At 45.1% G+C, this 21,730-nt stretch overlaps 1 protein-coding gene and 1 non-coding gene across 13 annotated transcripts in view; both read left to right on the plus strand.

Moving 5' to 3' along the window:
- PKHD1 (PKHD1 ciliary IPT domain containing fibrocystin/polyductin) overlaps window positions 1-21,730 on the plus strand; it is a 389,637-nt gene that overhangs the window by 111,379 nt on the left and 256,528 nt on the right. For all 12 annotated transcript variants that reach the window (XR_002091425.2, XM_019491318.2, XM_019491321.2 and 9 more), the window contains one exon: window positions 20,912-21,068. Coding sequence is in view for 11 of the 12 variants with exons in the window: in XM_019491318.2 (XP_019346863.2) it covers window positions 20,912-21,068 (157 nt within the window). In the remaining variant the exon portion in view is untranslated. The remainder of the gene's footprint in view (window positions 1-20,911; window positions 21,069-21,730) is intronic.
- On the plus strand, window positions 1,381-1,453 carry TRNAR-CCU (transfer RNA arginine (anticodon CCU)). Its single transcript has one exon. It is a non-coding gene; the product is annotated as a tRNA-Arg (tRNA).

Below are 21,730 nucleotides of genomic sequence, written 5' to 3' on the forward strand. Positions count from 1 at the left end.
GTTCGATTCTGGAGCTCTAACTGTGGTTGCTTATGCTGTTAACCGTTGGTGACCCCTGTTCAGTGCTTGGTATTTTGGCGAGAATTTAAGAATGGTATATTGGCCCTCACATTAGTGTCTTTAATCTTTTCACCTCATTAGCATCTCTTGCGCACTGATCTTTAAGCTCACTTTGAGCACCTGTACAGACTTCTCGTAGCAGTTGCGCACAACCATATGTTCCCAATGCCATCAGATTCATCTTCTGCCTACCTTCCTCTGCTGTGGTCTGCACCTGTCTCCCATTTGTACATGTCCTCTTTTAGGCCCTAAGCTTGCAAACAGGTACTTGCTTAATTTTCTGCATGAATAGTCCCACTGTCTTCATGAAGCTTTAAGTTAAGCCCATGCATACTTGCAGGATCAGATCTTGTGGTTCAGCCTGAATGAGAAAATCTGCCTGGTTTAACAAAAAGCATTCAGAATAAAACATATAGATATTATCTAGCTATCTATGTGTCACAAGCTTTCATGGGCTGAAGTTCTCTTTGTCAGATGACCTATAGCTTTATCCTATTGTTTTGTACTATCGTTTGTGCGTGTGTGCAAGCCCCATCTTCACCTTTTTACCTTTCTGGCAGATAACTGTTTTTAGTGATGACAATAAAGATACCATTTTTTTTCCCTTTGTGACCCAGCAGGGCCGTGTGTTTGACCCAAACACTCCAAGTTCCAGTCAGATTCTGCTATCAGATGGAGCTGGCTCTATTTCCTGAATTATTCTTCCTGGCTGTACAACATTATGAAATTATGTTTGCATTTAAACCTGAGTATTTACCTGTAATGATGCTGGGGCTTAGTACATGATACATTACAGCAGTAGATAATGCATACAGATAGGCTAAGAAAGCACGTTGTTGACGTGCTGGGACTAAACAGGACATTGTGTTTGAAAGTGCAATCTGAAAGGTTGCAGATTGGGCAGACACTGAAAAATCCTGCATTACCGAGATGACAGAGTGGAGTCCTCTAGCTAATAACCGCTGACCACATAAAACAGATTCCAGGCCAGTGCGCGTTTCCCACTGTCTTGAAGCTTGAGTTTGAAGAAGGTCCTGTAGGACCCATGGTTCTTGCTGTCATTTTGCATTGAAGGAGGATGAAAGGCCTTGCTCAGAGTTGGAGCCCTACTAGGGTCGGTTCTGTACAGACAGAGTAAGACAGCTCCTGCTCTTTGCAATCTAAGCAGATAAACCAAGGGCTGGGGGGAAAGACTGCAGCTTAAAAGTAAAGGTCCAAATTCTGGTGAAAACGCTCATGGTTTAAGGCACTGCTCAAAGCATGACACTGGCAGAGTTGGGCTCAAATGATCAGATGGGTGGTAGGTTATAGTCTAATATAGCCTCAGTGGCCTAATGGATAAGGCACTGGCCTCCTAAGCCAGGGATTGTGGGTTCAAGTCCCATCTGGGGTGAAATGTGTATTTATGTGTGATAGGTTTGCTTAATGCAGGTTTTTAAATGATAGCTGGCGTGGCTCTGTTGTGGTCTGGTCCCAGATGACTGGAAGAGGGTCGTGGTGGTCCCTATTTTTGAGGAAGGAGGACCAGGGTAATTATAGGCTGGCTAGCCTGACCTCTATTCTTGGCGAGACCTTAAAAAAAATCATTAAGGATCACATTTGTTAGGGGGCCAGTGGGCCACACAATGTCAAGGGTCAACCAGCATGGGCTTATAGCAGACAGATCCTGCCTGACTAACCTGGTCTCTTTTTATGACCAGGTCACAAAGTGTTTAGATGCAGGAGTAGAGTTAGATGTTATTTACTTGGATTTTAAAAAGGCTTTCGACACGGTGCCGCACCATATTCTTACAAGTAACTTAGTAGCTGCGATGTGGATTTTTTTAGAGTCAGGTGGGTGGAAAACTGGCTCATGGGATGCACCCAGAGAGTGGTGGTGGATGGGTTGGTTTTTACCCGGAGAGATATGGGCAGTGGTGTCCCGCAAGGCTCTGTCCTTGGACCTTTACTATTCAGTATCTTAATCAGCGATCTGGATGAGGGTGTAGAAAGCACTCTGTCCAAATTCACAGATGACACCAAACATATTTAAATCAGCAGGTCCAGATGCTCTTCACCCGATAGTGCTGAAGGAATTGGTGGGGGTCATAGCAGGGCCCCTGGCACAGACCTATGAGCTCTCGTGGGGCACTGGCCAGGTACCAGAGGATTGGAAAAGGGCCAGTGTGGTCCCCATTTACAAGAAGGGGAGAGAGGAAGACCTCAGCAATTATAGGACCGTCAGTCTTACCTTGGTCCTTGGGAAGACCTTTGAGGAAATTATCAAGAAGCACATCTGCAAGGGCCCAGCAGGGGAGGTAATGCTCAGGGGCAACCAACATGGGTTCATTGAGGGCAGGTCCTGCTTGACTAACTTAGTTACTTTTTATGATCAGGTCACAAAGTCCCTGGACAAGGGTGTTGGGGTGGATGTCATCTTTCTGGACTTTAAGAAGGGCTTTGACACGGTTTCCAACCACATTCTCTTAAAAAAAAACCTGGTGACTGCAGCATTGATGCCTACACAGTCAGATGGGTGGCAAATTGGCTAGATGGGCACACCCAGAGAGTGGTGGTGGATGGGTCATTTTTGACTTGGAGGGAAGTGGGCAGTGGAGTCCCCCAGGTCTCGTTCCTGGGGCCTGCACTGTTCAACATCTTTATCAGCGATCTGAATGTAGGCGGAGAATGCACGTTGGCCATATTCACTGATGATACCAAGATGTGGGGTGAAGTGGGCACACTGGAGGAGAGGGACAGAATCCAGCTAGATCTAGACAGGTTACAGAGGTGGGCAGATGAGAATAGGATGGAATTCAATGCAGACAAGTGCAGGGTGCTGCATCTAGGGAGAAGGAACCAGCAACACACGTGTAAGCTGGGGAACACTCTTCTTGTCAACACGGTGGCAGAAAGGGATCTCGGTGTCATTGTTGACTCCAGGATGAACATGGGCCACCAATGCGAGGAAGCGGTCAGTAAGGCTAACTGCACTTTGTCGTGCATCTACAGATGCATCACAAGCAGGTCCAGGGAGATGATCCATCCCCTCTATGTGGTGTTGGTCAGGCCGCAGCTGGAGTACTGCATCCAGTTTTGGGCATCGCACTTCAAGAGGGATGTGGATAACCTGGAAAGGGTTCAGAGGAGGGCTACTCGTATGGTTGAGGGCCTACAGGTAAGATCCTATGAAGACAGACTGAGGGACCTGAATCTCTTCAGCCTTTGCAAGAGAAGGCTGAGAGGTGATCTTGTGGCTGTCTACAAACCCATCAAGGCGTGGCGGCAGAAAATAGGGGATACTCTGTTACATCTTAGGCCAGGTTCTGCCATTTTTAAACCAGTCTGTGTGCACTGAACTTCTGTTATGGGTATAGACCGGTTTCTGATCATTTATGCTGGTAAAAATGTAATATCTGTGTCTAGTCCAGGTGGTTATAACATATAGTCATTATTGATCTGTGCCAGGTCCCAGCCAGTGAGCAGCAGGCAAAAAACCCCTCTGTATGCCACAATCTCTTGATGGAGCCATCCCATGCCCCACACTACTCCCTTTAATTTCTTTTGAAGAGCTGTACATCGGCTAGGAGCATCCTTGGGAAGAACCACTGTTGACCCCTGTTTAAAACTGGGGAAAAAGCTTTTGGATATCATAATGGAAATGCTGCCCTTATCCCTGGTAGCAGAGTTTGGTGGGGTGGATGGATGGAAGGCAGTACAGTGCATTGTGCTGTTTGAGTCTTTCCAGAGAGAGATGGCATGTTAGAGATGGGTCAGATGATAAAGAACCAGGAGTGATGGGTTTCAACTTGTGAATTAAAACCAAGACCCCTTCCATTGCTGGCTTTAAGAATAAGGATGCATGTGTTTAAGCACAATGAGTAACCATGCCAGTTTTTACCAGGTTATATGGTTTGGCTGAGTTTGTTTATTTGCCTTCTGTCTTACCTGGAGTGTGATGAGATATAGTATTTGTGCAGCACTTCCCATTCTTGGAGCACTCTCCAATCCTCAGCCAATTAATCTTTGCAGCACCCTTGCAAATTAGGCTTCGGGAAATGAGATGCAGCTGGGTTACATCAGATTTGCCGTGTTACCACAGAGCTGGTATCAAGGCCAAGAGCCTGTAGTTCTGGCTCCCAGACCTCTGCTCTACACCTCTCTTGCAAAGGCAGGTGGAGGTCTGAACTTCAGAAATTTAGAAGGGAAAAAATCCTGCTTGTCAGAATACAAAAACAGATGTTATTTTGGAGTGTGATTCCCACTGAAGCCAATAGACTCTCAGTGCCATCTCTGGGATTGAATGAGCCTGCTGGAATACCCTTTTTACTATTTATGCCATCTAGAAATCCTATTTGCTGCTGTATTTCGACCTTTTTCTCTCTTTAGGTGGCTGGAGAACTGCAATGTTAATATTTGCTTTTGCAATATTTGTTCTCAGTTTTGTTGCAGTTAGTAAAGATTATTGAATGGAGTGACAGTGTTTATATAGCACGGGCTCCGGTGTCCAGCAGTGTCTCCAGGCTTGGGATTTCACTTGTGTAAACAGTTTAATCTCATTTGCTCATTAGTGTTAAGATGACATTGTTCATTTAAGTGCCTTTATCCTCTGCAAAATCTGATTTACAATGCTGTGTATATTGTGAAGGCCTTTTTACTGTGGTTTCAAGGAGGAAAAAAAACCCCAACTCATCCAAGATGGGTCTAAAAACTGGGGAAAAGCAGTGAATCTTGCACACCCACAAACACACACACACACACCCTTTCACACAAGATGGTCTTATGATGAAGACATTGGGATGGCACAGCTTCCAGACAGCTTATGATGAAGTGAACTTGGGTTCAAAAGAGCTTGTGCACTATACATATATCTTATTTAGTTAGTCTGTAAAGGTGCATCTCTACCCTGCCTTCCGATGGACTTCAGACTAGCATGGCTAGCTACTTCTCATAGCTTCCACTGAAATGATTCATCTCTGAATATCAGAGAAAAATGGCGGTACAGAAAAATGCAGTGAATTTTCACTCATTTAACAAAGCAAAATTTGGATCTATGTCTTCAAAAATTACTTGGAAATTACTGAACTAAAACTTCCAGCCTGTGTCCAGATGAGCAGGGTTGTGCGGTTTGTGGCACCAGAAACTGCACGTGGGGAACGTTAAAACCTTCAGCACCGGGCCAAAATTTGCTATCGGGAAATCCTGGTACCAAAAAAATTTAACAAGGCCTGGGAAAAAAATGTGATAAGGCATGGCACATACAACAGGAGCGTGCACCAGCAGACACAGGGGCTTGGTCCTCCAGGATGCTGGCCAGAATGTCTCCACTTCTTCAGGTGTGTCCCAGCTCCTCCAGCATGTGGGGAGCTGGGAGGACCTGCGCAAGGGCAGTTTGCCCAAAGTGGGACAATTTGTCCCTTAACAAAGTGCACATATAGGGGTGTGGTCCGTGACAAAAAGCAGCGGCACTTTGTGCCACTGCTATTTTTGCCACTGTGGCCACATCCGGACAAGCAAGGACATTTGGTTCCCCAGGGGCAAGTAGCAGCAGCACATTTGCATCGCAGCTACTTGTCCCTGGGGAAAGCCTGAGCTGCACATGCTTGGGTGTGCGGCAAGTTACCCCGGGGGTGGTAAGGGAAGCTGGGGCCAGCACTTTGCTGTCCTCAGCATCCCTACCTGGCATCCTGGAGGCCTCCCAGGGCTGCAGCAGTCACAATTGTGCCAGGCAGAGCTGAGTTGGCATCTGCAGCATGGCTCTGGGCAGTCCAGCTCCACTTTTCAGCGGCACAAATTGCCCGTGTGTGCGCTGCTCCAGTTCCCCCTCCCTCCCCCCAGTGGGTTTAGGGGTCAAAAATCCCATGGAAAAAAAAAACAGAGCAATGCATGCATGTGCAGTGTGCCCTTGCAGCTTGGAGAACAGCTGGCTGTGCGGTATGTGGCGCTGCAGACACATTTGCGGCACCACATACCGCACGGCCGTGCTTGTCTGGACGCGCCCTACAGACCATGTCCCTGCACATCTAGATGCAGCCCCACGGGTGAAATTCTGTCTCCACTGGAGTCAGAGTGAATTTTGCTGTTGATCTCAGTTGACCCCCTCATATAAATCTCAAACATGTGGGGAAGCCTTGATTGAGATCTTTTCTTATTGTGTACTGGAAACAGTTTTAGGCCTCTTGGTACCTGAGTGCGGAGCAGTGCGCCCAAAAGCCAGCCCAGAAAGGAGCATTGTTTGTTGGAATAGCTAGGTGTTTGGAGTTGACTCTATTTACATTTTGGATTTCCCTTCTTTTTCTTGCCCTTCCCCATTCATAGACTTTGCATTCTAGATCCTGGGGTCTGGTATTATTCAAGGAGACACTTCCAAATAGATGCAGACCTGCTTGAATATCTCTTACTGAGATATTCATTGTATTCATGTGGCTCCTTTAATTATTGGCTCTATATGCAAAAAAGGGTTTTGTGATCTTGGTAGGTAAAAGGGAAGCTTTTTAAAGCTGGCTACTTATGTGGAATGCTTGAATGCATGCGTGTGTGAGCACAAACGTACACACGGTAGCATCTTTTTGGTGCCCTCCCTGCGAAAACCAATATTCTGTGTCCTTAATTAATCACCTCTGGTGCAAAGAGCCTTACCTTCTGTGCACGGAAGTTGCAGTGATTACTCCCGTGCTAGAAAAGGCTTTTTTTACAGGAGTCAAGTTCTCTCCCATGCCATTGTCCGGTTGCAAATTGGCCTGGAGTCTGGCTTGTGCCATGGGCTCTGACCTCCCAAACTGCCCACTCATTTTTCCCCAAACTAATCAGCTAGACGAACTATTTACAGTTGGCTTTTGGGTCTTCTCACTGCTCTTGCGGCTGCCCCTGTCTGAGTAATTAATGATAGCCCTGTTTGTTTATGGTCTTGAGTTACTAATGCTGTTGGCTGGAAATGCATTTTTACCTTTGGGACCTGCCAGCTTCCTGGTTCTAGTCCCACCTCACTGGCCTAGGTCAATTTTTTGTGTGTAAACAGATTTATCCTGTAATAGTTGGCTGGAGACTGGGCCATTCATCAGTCCCAAAGTGAATGTGCTGGGCCACGTTCTTCCTCTATTGTGCTGGTGTAAAAGCGGTGCAAGTCTGTGACATTGCAGCAGGGGAGCTCGGAAGAGAATTTTTCCTCGTTTAATGTTGGCAGTGCTAATAAGCACTCCCATTGTAAAATGGAAAGCACTGAAGATCTCCCAGGACCGGACCCTCTGTCTGTCTGTGTAAGTACCCACACAGCCCTAGTCACTTTGCTATCTGCCGTCTATGCGGCCATGAATTGATTTATTCCCCCAGTGCCCCAGCTAGGCAGGAGAGCATGATCCCTATACGGCACATGGAAAACCGAGTCACGGTTCTCAGCAGGTAGCACATGAAATCATAGGAATACAGGCCTGGAAGAGGATTTTGACTGGGTTTTGCCAGTGCTCCTGCTGGGACTTAAATCTGGATGTTCCTGGCTAGAGGGACTTGCCCCTGCACTCAGGGTCAGACCAATCACCACATTTGGGGTCGGGAAGGAATTTTACCCTATGGTCAGATTGGTACAAACTGTGGGGGTTTTTTGGCTTGGTTTCCTTTGTAGTGGGAAGGCATGACTGGGAGGGCATGTAGTGGGAGGGCATGTTGGTGGTCAAGTAAGGAGGTGACAAGGGGTTTCATCACTTGAGTATATATTAACCTTTTACAGAGGCAGGATGTCGGCTGCCATAGTCCCCCTGCTTCACCTGTGGCAGGTTAGGGTGGTACATCTCGTCTTGTGTCAGGGTTGGTTGTAGTTTTACTATGAGATTAGGTTATGGATTCGCATAGGATGGCTTGGATAGAGATGATGCTGATGTATGGAGGTCCCTTCCAGCCCTGCTTCTCAATGATTCTGTGATTCAAGTGCAGGAAATTGTGTTTCATTCAGGTTAACACCCAAACCTGCCACTGGTAAAGCAGGGGACAATGTTGGCTAATGTCACACTGCCGCAAAGATTGTTAAAATATGCTTGAGAGATCCAAGGAAGATGGCCGCACTCCCCCACTACAGAAGAAGGCAAAAATCACCAGTCTCTACTAATCCGGACATGCAGTAAGAAATCTTTCCTTCCTCCAGATATGGTGATTGGTCTGCCCCTGAGTGGAGGGGCAAGACCATCAAGCCAGGAAACTCTGGATTTAAGTTTAAGTCCCAGGAGAAGCAAGAGCATGGGGCATCAGGAGGGGAAAAAAGATTCATTCCTGGCCCCACGTGGCAGTCAGCAAAGCTCAGAAACCTGGGAAATACCCCTAGGAGAGCATAGGCATAGCTGCTCCCAGATCACCCCAGACCAATGCTTGTCCAACCTCATCTTGAACACTTGTATCCATACAGGAGCATATAGACATAACAGTTACATCTCAGCAGCTCTTGTCTCTCTTCTTAAACTGTCCACAGCCCTAGTAGCCTTTCTTTGTACATGTTCCAGTTCCTTGTAGGGGCCCAGAATGGGCCATAATGTTCAAGATGGGATCTCCCCAGTGCCTTGTACAATGGGAATAGTACTTCCCTTCCTCTGTTGGAAAATGTCTTCCCTGCTAGGCAAAGAATGTATTTATTTTTTCCATGGTTTCATCACACTCATGGCCCCTTAATCCTCCTACAATATTACTTATACACCCCGATCTTTGTCCTCCTCTTTAGCTTGTACCCGAGGAAGCCTCAGCTGATAACAGCAATGCTTGTTATCAGTCCCTAAGTGCATGATCTTGCACATTGTATTATTACATTTCATCCCATTTCTCAAGGTCATTCTGTGCTTCCTGCATAACATTCTTCCTCTGATTGGATGATTCCTTCAACTTCACCAGATTACATAAACTCAGTCTTATTTTTTAATGCTAAAAGCATCAGAAGCATAAAGGAGAAGGGGAAGAAGGAGGGCGTGGACAGGAGTGGTCGGTGGTTTGCTGCTGCTGGGGGAGATATCACCTCCTTTTTTTGCTGGTAAAAACAGGTGTATTTTGGCTACTCAACATGCATGTTGGGGGCAAAGTAGGAGGTGACATGGAGCTTCTGCATGGAAGGTGCAGTGGGGGGACATAGTACTGCTGAAGGCACAGATTGGCCAGTTACACCTATGAAGATCATGAATAAATGATGAAATAAGGGCCAGCCTTGAGAAACTCCTCCCAGAATCTTCCTCTGACCTGAGCATTTCCTTTCAAGCCAGAAACAGGCATAATGTTTAAGAGAGGTAAAAGGATGCCTCTGGGGAGCAGGCCTCAGCCGTTATGATGCAGCTGTTACAGCTGTATGCCCTTGTAGCCAAACGAGTGAGTTAAATCAGTGTCATTTTAATCCCGAATGAATCGATTAAAGTTGCAGTGATTTTGCTACATCGATACTGGTATAGGATGCAGATGCAACAGTTGCATTGTAGCTTTATGGTTATTATATGATACTGATATAATTGTTACATCTATCTATACTCTTAGTAGACGATTACTTACCTTATCTTAATCTCTAGTCCATGCTTAGTACACAGTGGCCCCACTTCCTCTCTCGGTTTTATTTATGTAGCTGGGGAACCTGTATTGTTTGTTTGGATTTCCTTTTCAGGGTCTAACTCAGCATGACTTTTGGCCGCTCTTGCCTCATCTATGCATTTCCTGAGTGTTTGTGGCTGAGCTGGGAATCAAACCCAGTCTTCCTAAATCCCTTCTACCCCAACTGTCCCTCTTCTGTCTCTTGGAGTTTAGACAAGAAACGTTAACTCTGACAGTCCAGATCTTCCCTCAGCCCCATCCCCGTGGGCTGTACAGTCTCTGGTTTGCCAAACTTGTATCTGAAGTTTTCAGGCTTGTGAGTTGTTTCTTTTTGCCTGTATTCCTCCCTGCTCTTCTTACAGTTTTCCTAAATTGGTATTGAGGTCAATGATGGCATCAGACATGTGATTTAGTGAGCACTGTTCCCCACCCCCACTTGAAAAATCAGAAGTCTTTGCTGAATTGGCGGGTATCTGGATTGCTGATTTTCTGTGCTGTGAAAGACCATGAGCTATTCAGATCTGGGTTCTGTATCTGAACAAATTATAAAGCAGGGCAAATCTGCTCTGTTCCACATAGGCTTTTATACCACCTTTTGACCATCAGGCAATGTGCATTAAGTGCATTCAGGTTTAATATTTAAAATAGTCTGAACTGCTAGTAGCCAAGCGCAGTTAGTTATTTTATTAGATGAAGGAGGCTTAACCTTGGTTCTGTGGAAATTGGTGGCAAACCTGTTTTGAGACATGACACATTAGTTGCTCTTGCACTTACTTACTACCCTATAAAGAAGGGCAGTCTATTAAGCGTGTCTGAATTTGGCCTGATGACCACCCTGGAATTAGTCCTTTCAGGGTTGCGTGGAAGTGCCAGATCATTTTCCTTCTTCCAACTTCTCAGCTGCTTCTCCACCCAACAAGTCTAGTATCCTCCCTTATGGACTAAGTTAGGACCATCAAAAAGCCCAAGGTGGAATCGATTCAATCTTTGCAGGTTAGTCTAAGCTGCATAGATTGAACTGATAAGCAAGTGAACAGACATTCAGTTTTGATTGTGTTAATGGAACCACATGCCTGCAGTGGCTCAGACTGGAAACTGGGGGGACTACAGCATGCCTCCCTGCTCAGCTGGAGAAGACAGCTTAGGCCAAGGCAAGCCCACCCTCCCTGCAAGGAGGTTTGTGGGGGAGGTGCAAAGCATCCTGGGATGCTGGAGGACTGAGAGTTAACTTGAATCTGGAGAGGATCTGGGACAGAAGTTCAATAAACTGATTTAACCTAAATCATTAAAGTCTGATACTACATCCATCCACGTTTATCTTAAATTGGTTTTGGCCATTTTGAAAGTGATTTATGTGTAGTGAACTTGCGTGTTATAGATCTGAACCAGTTTCTGACCACTTATACTGGTTTATGTATAATTTCTGTCCCCAACCTGAGTGCAGTGTGTACCCATAAGATTCAAATTAAATGAATATGAAAGGAACTCCTTGTAGAGGTTGCTGGGCACAGATTGCTTTAAATTTATATCTTCCCAAAAGAAGTATACACAGCTTGTGTCAATGGTGCCATTCTGATGTCATGGCCCGTACCAAAAAAGCTGATGTTAAAGATTGTTGACAGCTAACTTCTACTTCTCCTGCAGCTGAGTACATGAAATGTCTACACTGGTTTAATCGACCTTTGTAGAAGTGTAGAGAAAGAGCAAATACAAAGTGATACTGAATGTTCCTTGTCTCGATACTATACATGTGCCAATGTGACTGTGGGACTTGACCAAAGGGGCCACCACCGGCCAAATCTGGCTCATCTGAGGGCTGGGGCGTATCTTGTACACTAAACGTGTTCAGTGCGGGGAATAAGATTTTGAATATTTATGGAGCATGTGTTGAGGAGCGAAGAGCCTGCACCAATTTGCCTGTTTTAATTATAGATGTTCTAACCACCTTCTTAATTGCTCCTTCATTAGGAAGTAGTTTGATGTTTCTGTTTTTTTTTTTTTTTCCCCAGGAGGTAAAAATAATCAAATTTTGTTTGCTTCTGTAAATATATATTTTTTTGCCCTTGAGGAGATAATTATTTCTATTGTTGCATGGAGATGATGGCCAATACAGGAGGAATAATTAGAGCAGATGGCTGTGAACGCTTCCCTTGTAAAAGACATCTAGGATAATAAAACACCCCGTTCCCTTTTGTCCCCTCCAAATATGTATGTTTGTTTTGTTTTTTTTTTTGCTTTCCTTCAGGTAGATTGAAGAGGGGGAGGGGGAAATGGTTTCCCTGTTATATTAAACTGAGGAGCTGTCAAGAGTTCACAGCCTGGAAAGTGAGCTCCATGTATTCCATCACTGAAATTAAGTGTTTTCAAATGTGGCGTGGAGTCCTGGGTCCAGAGCATGGGGAAATATACACTGTACTCCATCACTTAAAATGTTAACCTTGTCTCTCACTAGTGACTGGGAACAGAAACACTTGCTCTCTGTACTTGCTGGTTAAATGGCAATCTGTCAGCACCAGAAGAAAAGGCTACCTTGTGTGTGTCAATCTCTCTGATATGGCTGTAGTGTTCAAAACCCTTCACTTGTTCCCTGCATAACTAGGAACGGGTAATAGCACAGTGCTTAAAGACGTTCTCCACTCCTGCAGTGGATCGCAGGAAACCATATAGAGATTTTTTTTTTTTTAATATATGTAAGAAAACAATTTGGTGGGTTTTTAAAAAAATGATTATTGCTATGCATGTATATAATGCCATCAGCGTGTTCAGCGCCTTACTGGCAAGCGGTTGAAATTCTGTCCTCATTGAAGTCATTGGGAAAATTCTGCTACTGACTTCAGTAGGGTTTGGATTTGAGAGTCCCCATTTCAAAAAACCTTGAGTTTAAATTGACAGTTAGTAAAGGGTTGGGTATAACAACAACCAAAATATGTGTTATAGTTTCTGGATTGATACCAACTGTCTTAGTTTAATGGCTTTCTTGCTCTTTGGCCAGAATGGTGTCATCGTTATAATCTAGTTTGCTTTTATGTCGGTGCTAGCTCTCCAAAAGAGCACAGGTTGGTACTTGAGATGAAGTGAAGTATATGCCCTCAAGAGAGAGCACTTCATCAGCAGCTGAAATGCAGCCAGCCCAGGGCTACCTTATAGCAGCTATACTGTATGACAGTTAAAAAAACCCAAAAAACAAATAAAAAACATAAAGATAAACCTGTTGGAAACTTGAGAAAAGTAATACAGGAGGAGAGGTTGAGAGTAGTGAGTTGAACTATAACGGGACCAATATACCAGGGTTGCTAATGATATGTCTCAGGGGTATAGGTTGAAGCCGTGTTGGTCTAAGGACATCGGCAGTCAAGGTTCTTTGGGTAAGTCCGATATCTTTTATTAGATCAACTCAAATAGTTGGAAAAAAATTCTTCTTAGCAAACTTTTGCACACAAACACCTTTCGTCAGGATGAGGAAGGGTATTTGCACCCGTAAAGCTTGCTAAGAAGAATTTTTCCAACTATTTGAGTTGGTCTAATAAAAGATATTGGATTTACTGTAATGATATATTGTATTCACCCAGTACATTTTGTCTGTTATGCTCTAGCTTGAACTTTTTTTACAGAGAATTGATTCATCATCAGTATAATCACAAGAGGTAAGACTTAGTATCCCTGTTTTACAGGTGGAGAAGTCAAGGCACAGACATTAAGGGCCAAATCCTATGTCTTTGATCGGGCACCTAAAAGGTAGTGAGAAGCCTGAGTATGATCCTCTTTCACTCTCCCTAAAGTTATTAACACACAAGTGATGGGTCCTCTTCTTCCTCACTGCTTTTTGTAATTAAGCCTTAAGGCTAAGATACAAAGATAGGCATGGCAATGGCTTTTCAGTTACTCAGGCAAGGTGGAATGAGATCACACTTGGGCATCGATTAGGTGGACAGGATCTGACCCTAAGTGCCTTTCACAAGCCACACAGAAAAAAAAATTAGCTTCTTGTCAGAACTGGGAGCAGAACAAGTGACTCCTGATTTTAATCTAGACAAAACTCCCTGTACTTTAGTGCTCCTCGGTATCATAAGGGGCATCGTACAGGACCAAAGTACTCCTAAGCTCATGTCTATCTTGGGTTGGGTCTTATACTCCCAATGTAGTACAGGGCAGGGCATTCGTCCACTACTGCCTTAGTGAAACAGGGGCACCCGTGATGCTGGGTTTAAGACTGTCTGCATTCCTCATGTTCATTATCTCAGCTGTATGTAAAATATATGTATACGCGTCTGTGTGCATGTGTGCACACATGCTCTCTCGCTCACTTAATTTGAGCTTTCAGCCATTCTTCCTTACCTCTCCCAGTCATTCAGTGAACCGGGCACCCTGGAGCTACACACAGTTGGGGACGGCGGGCTTACAAACGCATTTTTGTTTGGAAGTTTAGCCTTACTGAATGAATGGGAATTTTAGTCTCTCTGAAGCCCATTTCTAGTCATTAGTTTAGTGCTTGTTTGAGACCCCTAGGTTTGGTCTGAATTGAATATCTACTTCAGATGGCATATCTGTGGTCACACAGAGCCTCTGACCTTTCTAGGCACTAATCCAAGGGCTCTTCTTCCTTTATTTCCTTACAAGCCTCACTTGCAACGAGGTGATGAGAGTTACAGCTTGTCAGATCATGTTGGCACACCTGCAATGCAAAGACGGAGAGGGAAGGTAAGTATCCACATGTAAAGACTCGGCATAGAAGCATGCAAGCAATCCTAAGAAGAGCGCCGTGCCTCCCTCTGTCCCTGGGCTTGGCTCTGACTCAAAGTTCACTGCAAGCTCCTGATCTGGATCCAAGGCTGGGCATGCTTAAATCTTGTTTGATGACAACATCTGGGGCTCAAATCACCTCTGTTTATAGTCAAGGTGGATCAAAGCTACCACGGGGAAGACATTCTGTTGTGGTTGTAACATGCTGAGTTGTAATTTGAGTATGAAGTACGAAGCGAGTAGGGATCTGCATATGAATTTGACTTACTGCAACTCGCAGAGCTAGCCAGTAACACCTACAGCCCGGTCACTGAGATGCGCTCTGTGCAGATTTGCATTTCTCTGCATCTTGCCTTTTGAGGTCCATGCCACTGCAGTCCCCAAAAGTCCCCCCAATAAAAATAGATGAAAGCCGAATAGATGACAGTCGGCTCCACGTGCTTGGCTCCCACTGGCTCTGGGGGCTCCTTCTGGTTCATCAGACAAACATGCACTGGAGGGCAGACAGCCATGACCTTGGTTGCTGCAGCTGCTGCAGCTGCTGCTGCTCCTCAGTGTTACTAGGTATGGTTTAAATAACAGCATCGGGCGAGCGCTCAGTGCCAGCCAGAGCAACAAGAAGAGCCTGTCTGCTGTGAACAACTGCTCGTGACTCTTCTCACTCCTTGGTCCTCAACCTGGCAGTGGGAAGGAAGGAGCAAATGTTCCCAAATCTTTCAGCATATGCAGTCCTCTGGTGATCGAGCACTTAACTGCCATTATTGGGTTTTTCCTCTGTGACCAAGGGAAGGAGACAAAACCTGGAGAGGCTACCCAATGAAGAAGTGTGTTACCTGGGCCCATCTCACATGAGATGCAAAGGACTATGCAGCTATTAATCATATGTTATAACTACTTGGCCACTTTGCTATGAGCTCACAATGTGATTTACCGCCTGTGCTCATGTAGCCTTACCCTCCTGGTCAGGATTAGCATCATACAGGACACACCAGTAATAAAGGTGCCTCATCCTTATTGCTTTTTATATGCTAGTAGTGTCCAGCGCTGCCATTGCGCTGGGTGCTGTCCCACTCGGCAGTGTGAGGCCAGGCCTATTCATTGGTGCAGAGCTGGCCTTAGGGAAAATGTGCACGTAGCACCCCCCTGATGACGGCGCCCTGGGCAGGTGCCCGCATCACCCACCCATAAGGCCAGCTCTACATAGGTGTTTTACTATCTAATTAGGTAATGGGAAAGGGGACAAGGTGGAACAGAAGTGCAGAGGCTTGTTCCACATATCCCAGCAGGCAATGGTAGTGGTAGGAATAAAATCCAGGACTCCTGACTCGCTGTCCTGTTCCCAGTCCACCAGACCACACTGCGTTCTTTTGAGGTCCTTCCCAGCTCAAGAAAAAGGGGGAAAAAGAGATAAATCAAAGAGTAAGAGTTCCTTTGAGGGGAGGGCGGGGGGCGGGAGATGGTCTTGTGTTTGAGAGACTGCATTTCTTTGGGGTCTTAGCAAATCTTTTAACCTCCCTGTGGTGCAGTTCCCCATGGAGGAATAAAATAAGGAAGTTTGTCTTTTTTGTATGTCTAGATTGTAAGGTCCTTGGGGCAGGTCCTGTCTCATGGTGGGTATGTGTGGCCTCCTGCACAGTGGCGCCCCAAGGTGCTAGAATGATACAAATAAATGGAAGGAGCAGCTATTTGTGCACATATTTCATTTTCAAGTTAGTTTCTTAAGACCGATGAAGCTTCCTGGACTCCAGCAAGCATCTGTGCTTGCCTTGGGAGCATCAGTATATCGAGTGTTGGGGATAGCTCCCCTTTAACCAGGGGGAAGGTGTATGTGTATGAAAACAGAGGGACTATAGCCACATAGTCTATAGAGTCTATAGTTAGATAAATGAACCTAAATGGAAAGAGGTAGGGTGAAATTCTGGGAACCAGGAAATGCTTTCATTTACAAGAAGCCAAAAAGCAGAAAGGGACTCAGTTTTTATTTAATGTTATGGTGTTTATTTCTTCAACGGGTCTTGCAGTTCACAGCAAGATTTAAACATTAAGAGCTAGAACAACTTAAAATATTCTTTGTGCCCAGGCCCATTACAACCTAAGGAATTAGATGCTTTACTTGTTGAAGTCAAATGGACGAAGCCTTCCCGATTTCAATGCGTGTTAGATCAAGCCCATTAAAAGCACCGATTTGGACAGGGCAAACCATTTCATGGCAATTCTTTACAAAAGGCATCAAATCGATGGACTGAGGCTCTGTCAGACAGGGAGCTATCAACTGTAAGATGGTGGGAGATGTTTACTGAGCAGTTGACTCATTAACTAACCCTAACCCTACTAGGGTGCACACAACTATTAAACTCTGCAGCAGGGAAGTACTTGCAAATACAAGTCTTATCCTGCTGCAGAGTTTTTTCATGCACAAGAAGCAGCGCACGTGTAGATGCTGACCCGGCTGGCTGGGGCATGAGGGTTTGCTGGCTAGCCCAACACTGAAGCGCCCTCATGCCCCAGCCAGCCCCTCTGCAGCAGGCTGAGCATATTGAGAGCAGTCCCAGGCTGGCAGGCTGACCCCCAGGCTCTCCATCAGCTGGGGCTGCTCTGACCTGGCTCAGTGTGCTACAGTCTGGGCACACGTGTAAACCACACACCTGGTTGCTTCCCAGGAGCAAGAAACTGCAGTGATGAGCTCCACATTTTATTGCTGCTCACTGATGGTACATGCATGCACGCCCACTGAGGCACAGGGTGATTTGCCCAGCAAGTTATCGCACGAGTGTGCGCTGATGCAATATGTTGCAAAGTGGTGAAGAAGAAATGAAGTGGCTTTATTTCTTGATTTTTCTTGAACATGTTTTGCTTGTTTTCCATTGGAAACCAGTTCCCTTAGCTGTGCGGATTCTGCATACGAAGAAGCAATATATATTTACATTACCAAGGGTCCTTTATAAATCTTGATTTTCCAAGACCTCCTCCTTATAATGTTTTCCCCACCACTACTCTGTTACTAAGAGAAGCCTATGTTTTTAAAGTGATGAATATTTAGTATTCAGGGCGTCAAGTCTGGCCAGATCTGAGTCCTTCTTGAAGGCCCATTTCTTCCACAGTGAAATAAATTGGCTGGGATGATCTAGTTGGGGCTGGTCCTGCTTTGAGCAGGGGGGTTGGACTAGATGACCTCCTACGGTCCCTTCCAACCCTCATTTTCTAGGATTCTTTAAATTCTAGGATTCTAGGATTTTATGACTTGATTTATATATACTCTGTATATTGGTGTCCCTTTCTCTCTAAACTTTGTCTGCATGTCCAGCTAAATTTTCAGTCTAACTCCTTAAAGCCAGCCTTCCCATTCCCAAATATTTGGAAAGCACCCAACACTTTGTTGTACTCCTGGAAACAAATAATACTGTTTAGGTATTCAGGGGTTAATCTAAGGTATTCAGGGGTTTGCTCATCCCTAAAAAAAGAAAAAAAAAATAGTTCAAAAAGGCATCCCAAGAAGCAGAGAGAGATGAGTGCAATGGATTAATTCTAATATTGCAAATACTTTACTTTAAATGATAGAAATGTAAGTCTGGAAACGATCACCTCTTGCATCCCTCTGCTCTGAGATTTGTTATGAATACCTAGACCATCCCTTAGAGATATTTGTTTAACATGCTTTTACCTCCTTAGGTAGCCAATTCCAGTGCTTACTTATCCTTCTAGCTAGGAAGGGTAACATTGTAATCATAATTATCATAATAATATGATTATAATAATATTGTAATAATAATGATAATATTGTTCTAATATTGCAAATCGTGTTTTCTGCAAATTAAGCTAATTAATGCTTGTCCTACCTGAGGGAAATGGTGAATAATTGATCTCTGTGCTTTTCATAACCACCCTTTTACCTATTGACAAACTTCTATCATGTTCAATTTATTTCTACCTGAACATATGTTTTCCAGCACCCCTTGCTTTCATTGGGTGTTGTAGGAACTGTCTCTATGACAGACTGCTTTTCTTTGTTAGCTGACCGATGGCAAGTGAATTGAAAAAAATGACTATCTCCATCACACAAATTACATTTGACTCACTCAAACCAGAACTCAGGCAAAATCCTGGCTGAATAAGATGTGCTTAGCAGTGTACCCTCTTTCAAACTTTTTTTTGTTTAAGTAACAACATTAACAAGGGCATATCCCTGACCCAGAGAATGACCTGCCTTTAATTTACCGATATGGAAACCAGGGAAGTATTTTCAGAAGCATCCCCTGATTTATCACACGTATTGTGACGGCAGATGAAAAGAGCTTTTCAAGTAGCTGGGTGCACAACTCCAGGGGCGCATCCCAATGAGTGTGCACATGCAGTTTGCGGGGCCTCAAACTGCACGTAGAGCATGTGAACTTGGTCGCCATGCTGCAGATTTACAGCGTGGCACTAAAAATTGACACTGGGAGATCCTGGTGTAAAAAAAAAAAAAAAAATACTGCAAAAAGTGGTGAGGCGCACAGGGCAGCAGCATGCGCTGCCTGAAACGGAGCCTAGCTGGCCAGAGCCCTGCTGGCTGCCAGCAAGGCTCTGATCAGCCAGGCTGATCGTTGCCACTGCTGCACCCATGAGGCCCTCAGGATCCCAAAGAAGGCTGCTGGAACCAGCACAGGTCCTGGCCTCAGCCTCCCCTACCCCATGTGGGACAATTTGCCCCATGCCAACCCCACGTGCAGGGGCATGCACAGTGGCAGTAAGTGGAACAAATTTGTGCCATTGCTATTTTTGCCATGGCAAACTGCACACCCCTGCATCTGGGGACATGCCCCATGGAGCTTTCTTGATTAAAATCATCTCTTTGACTGCATCCCTAAACAGACTGGTGCAATCAGCAGGGCATAGAAGAGTCACTTGGGAAGGGAGCAAGTGCTTTTGCAGGTCCCAGCACACATGGCCCTTTGGTGACCAAGCACTCGGTTGCTCTTAATGGTTTTATCCTGATAACACTCCGTGACCCAGGGAAGTGTCATCCTTCATACATCAAAACTGGAGACCAGAGTAGGTTAAGTGTTTTGCCTTCATCGGTACAAGATGCCTTTGGCTGGACCAAGATTGTAACCCCTGTCTCCTGAGTCTTGATTTAATGCCTTTTCTACTACAGAGACCTTCCTACCATAGAGGTGAATCCCATGTGTCAATCCTTGCCTTGATCTGAGGATAGGTATGGTGAATGCTTTACAAAAGCTGGCCTATCCTTGTTAGAGTATGAACTTTGCTCTCTAAACATGGTGCCAAGAGCTTCTTTCACTGTAGGTCTAGGCCTGGCTTTTGTGGTAGGCCTAGGTCTATCTGTGAAGTAGACCGTTGAGTAGGGTCTAGTAAGTCGAAGGAGGGCGTGAGAGAAGGAGACCGCAAAAACGTAAGGCTCAGTGTACATTATATACACTTGTGCAGCAGCAAAAGGAGGTCGCTTTTGTGGTGTCTCATTTATGTAATGCATGTCTTGACATACTCAATAGTTGCCATGTAGTTGCTTGTAAGAATAATGGCACAGGTGGCTTTCGAGGTGTGATGTGTTAAGGAGGAAAGGGTTGTAGTTTTAAGGAGCAGTTGAAGGGGCCTTTCCATACACGTTTCGTGGAACAAATTCCACCTACTCTGTTTGGGAATGCAGCCTGGGAGGAGGTAGGAAAACCTTTGTGAGCACCAACCTCTTTCATCAAGGGGCTTGCAAATGAGGTACTTCGTTTTGCTTCTCTCCGGAAGTCTTTCCTTTGCGATAACCACAGCCTGATGAAAACCATGAAACCGTCGACATTAAATCTCCCCCCAAACTGGCTGAGGGCTGTTTTCTGTGCCTGTATGTCTGCCTCTCAGTGTTTGTGAATGTGCGCTCATCTTCATGGATTCAGCCGAGCCTTCATTGCAATGCATGCGATTAAAGTCCGGAATTAAGGAAGGGAAATGGAGGGCTAGGCTGATAACAAGCAGGTGCCGGTTCACACACTCTGAGTAGATGATCCAGGCTATTTGTCTGCCGTTTTTGAAGTTAATCAGCATTATGCCTCTTCCCATGCTTCATTTGGAACTAATGTGTGAGCTGCTGAGGAGAAGGCAATAATAATATCAAATAAGCAGAGAGAGGAGGAAAGGGACTTGAAAAGAGGAATGTCACTATAAATAGGGACAATTGGCTGCAGTGCCTTTGAAAAATAATACCAACTCTAAATGCCACCCGTCAAGCTGATTGTTTTGGGTGTACTTGTGACTGCTGGATTCTGCACCAGTTCTGGTTTTAGGGAGGGAAAACGCACTGAGAAATTTAGATTTCCCGTTTTCTCCTATTTTATGTGGAAGGGGAAATGGGCTGGGCTGGCTGCTGAATGAGTATCTGGTACCACTAGTGCAATCAACTTGCCAGAATAAATGAACTTCATTTCAGATATTTCTCATAAAACTTTGTTCCGTTCTCCCCTAACTGCAGGTTTGGTTGCTTTAGGAGGCCCAAGCTATACTCTGTTTCAAAGTGAGCTATTTTAAAGTTACTCCCATTTGGATTTTGGTGTGCACAAGTAAAAAGTCAGTTTTAAGCGTGATTCTTTCCTCTTTTCAGAGACACGCTCGCCTCCGATTTTGCGGCCCGTGGTCTAAGAGCTCCAGCTGGCTTGATGGGTGCCCACCACAAGATGGCGATAACGTCACGGTAGAAAGAGGCCAGACGTTGCTATTGGATACCATCACTGGCATCCTAAACTTGCTGCATGTCAAAGGTCTGAGGAGTATTTTTTTGTTCCTTTCTTCCAGCTGTAGAGTTTCATTGTCACGATCTCCCTCCCCCTCTCCAGCCCCCGCGCCCCTACTTCCTAGCTCCCAAGATGTAGCAAGGCACCTGGTCAGACAGGAGGTGGAAGAGACAATGCGTCGGTGTTTGGTTAACATAGCGAAGGGGCGGGTATGCTTAATTATTTTGCATGCAGAAGGCATCTTTTTCTTGTTTGAAGCATCACGACAATGTGAAGAAGAACGTTTTATTTTTTCGTAACTCATGAGCGCTCAGTTCCCCCGCATAACGATTGGCGATGCTGGCAACTATAAGCGACTATGTTTTCCGTGTCATCGTTGGTGCGAGTGCATTGCCAAAGCTTTGATGAAATGAATGCTGCAGAATGATAAGGCACAGGTAGAGAATGTCACAAATAATCCAAGATCCTTGGCAGTGGGCAAATAACGGAGCACAATTATGCAGGAGAGCGTAAGGTCTCTGCAGTACTTACACAGCCTCACTGAAATCCAGACTTGGTGTAAACAGAGATAACGCTGTTGAAATCAAGTTAAGGATAAAAGTAAACCTGCCATTCAGCCACTGGATATATCCCACTCTGGAAATTAGGTCCTGATCATACACACTGGGTATGTGTGCACATCACCGTAC

Source organism: Alligator mississippiensis, chromosome 1 (assembly GCF_030867095.1).
Source record: "Alligator mississippiensis isolate rAllMis1 chromosome 1, rAllMis1, whole genome shotgun sequence".
Classification (NCBI taxonomy): domain Eukaryota; kingdom Metazoa; phylum Chordata; order Crocodylia; family Alligatoridae; genus Alligator; species Alligator mississippiensis.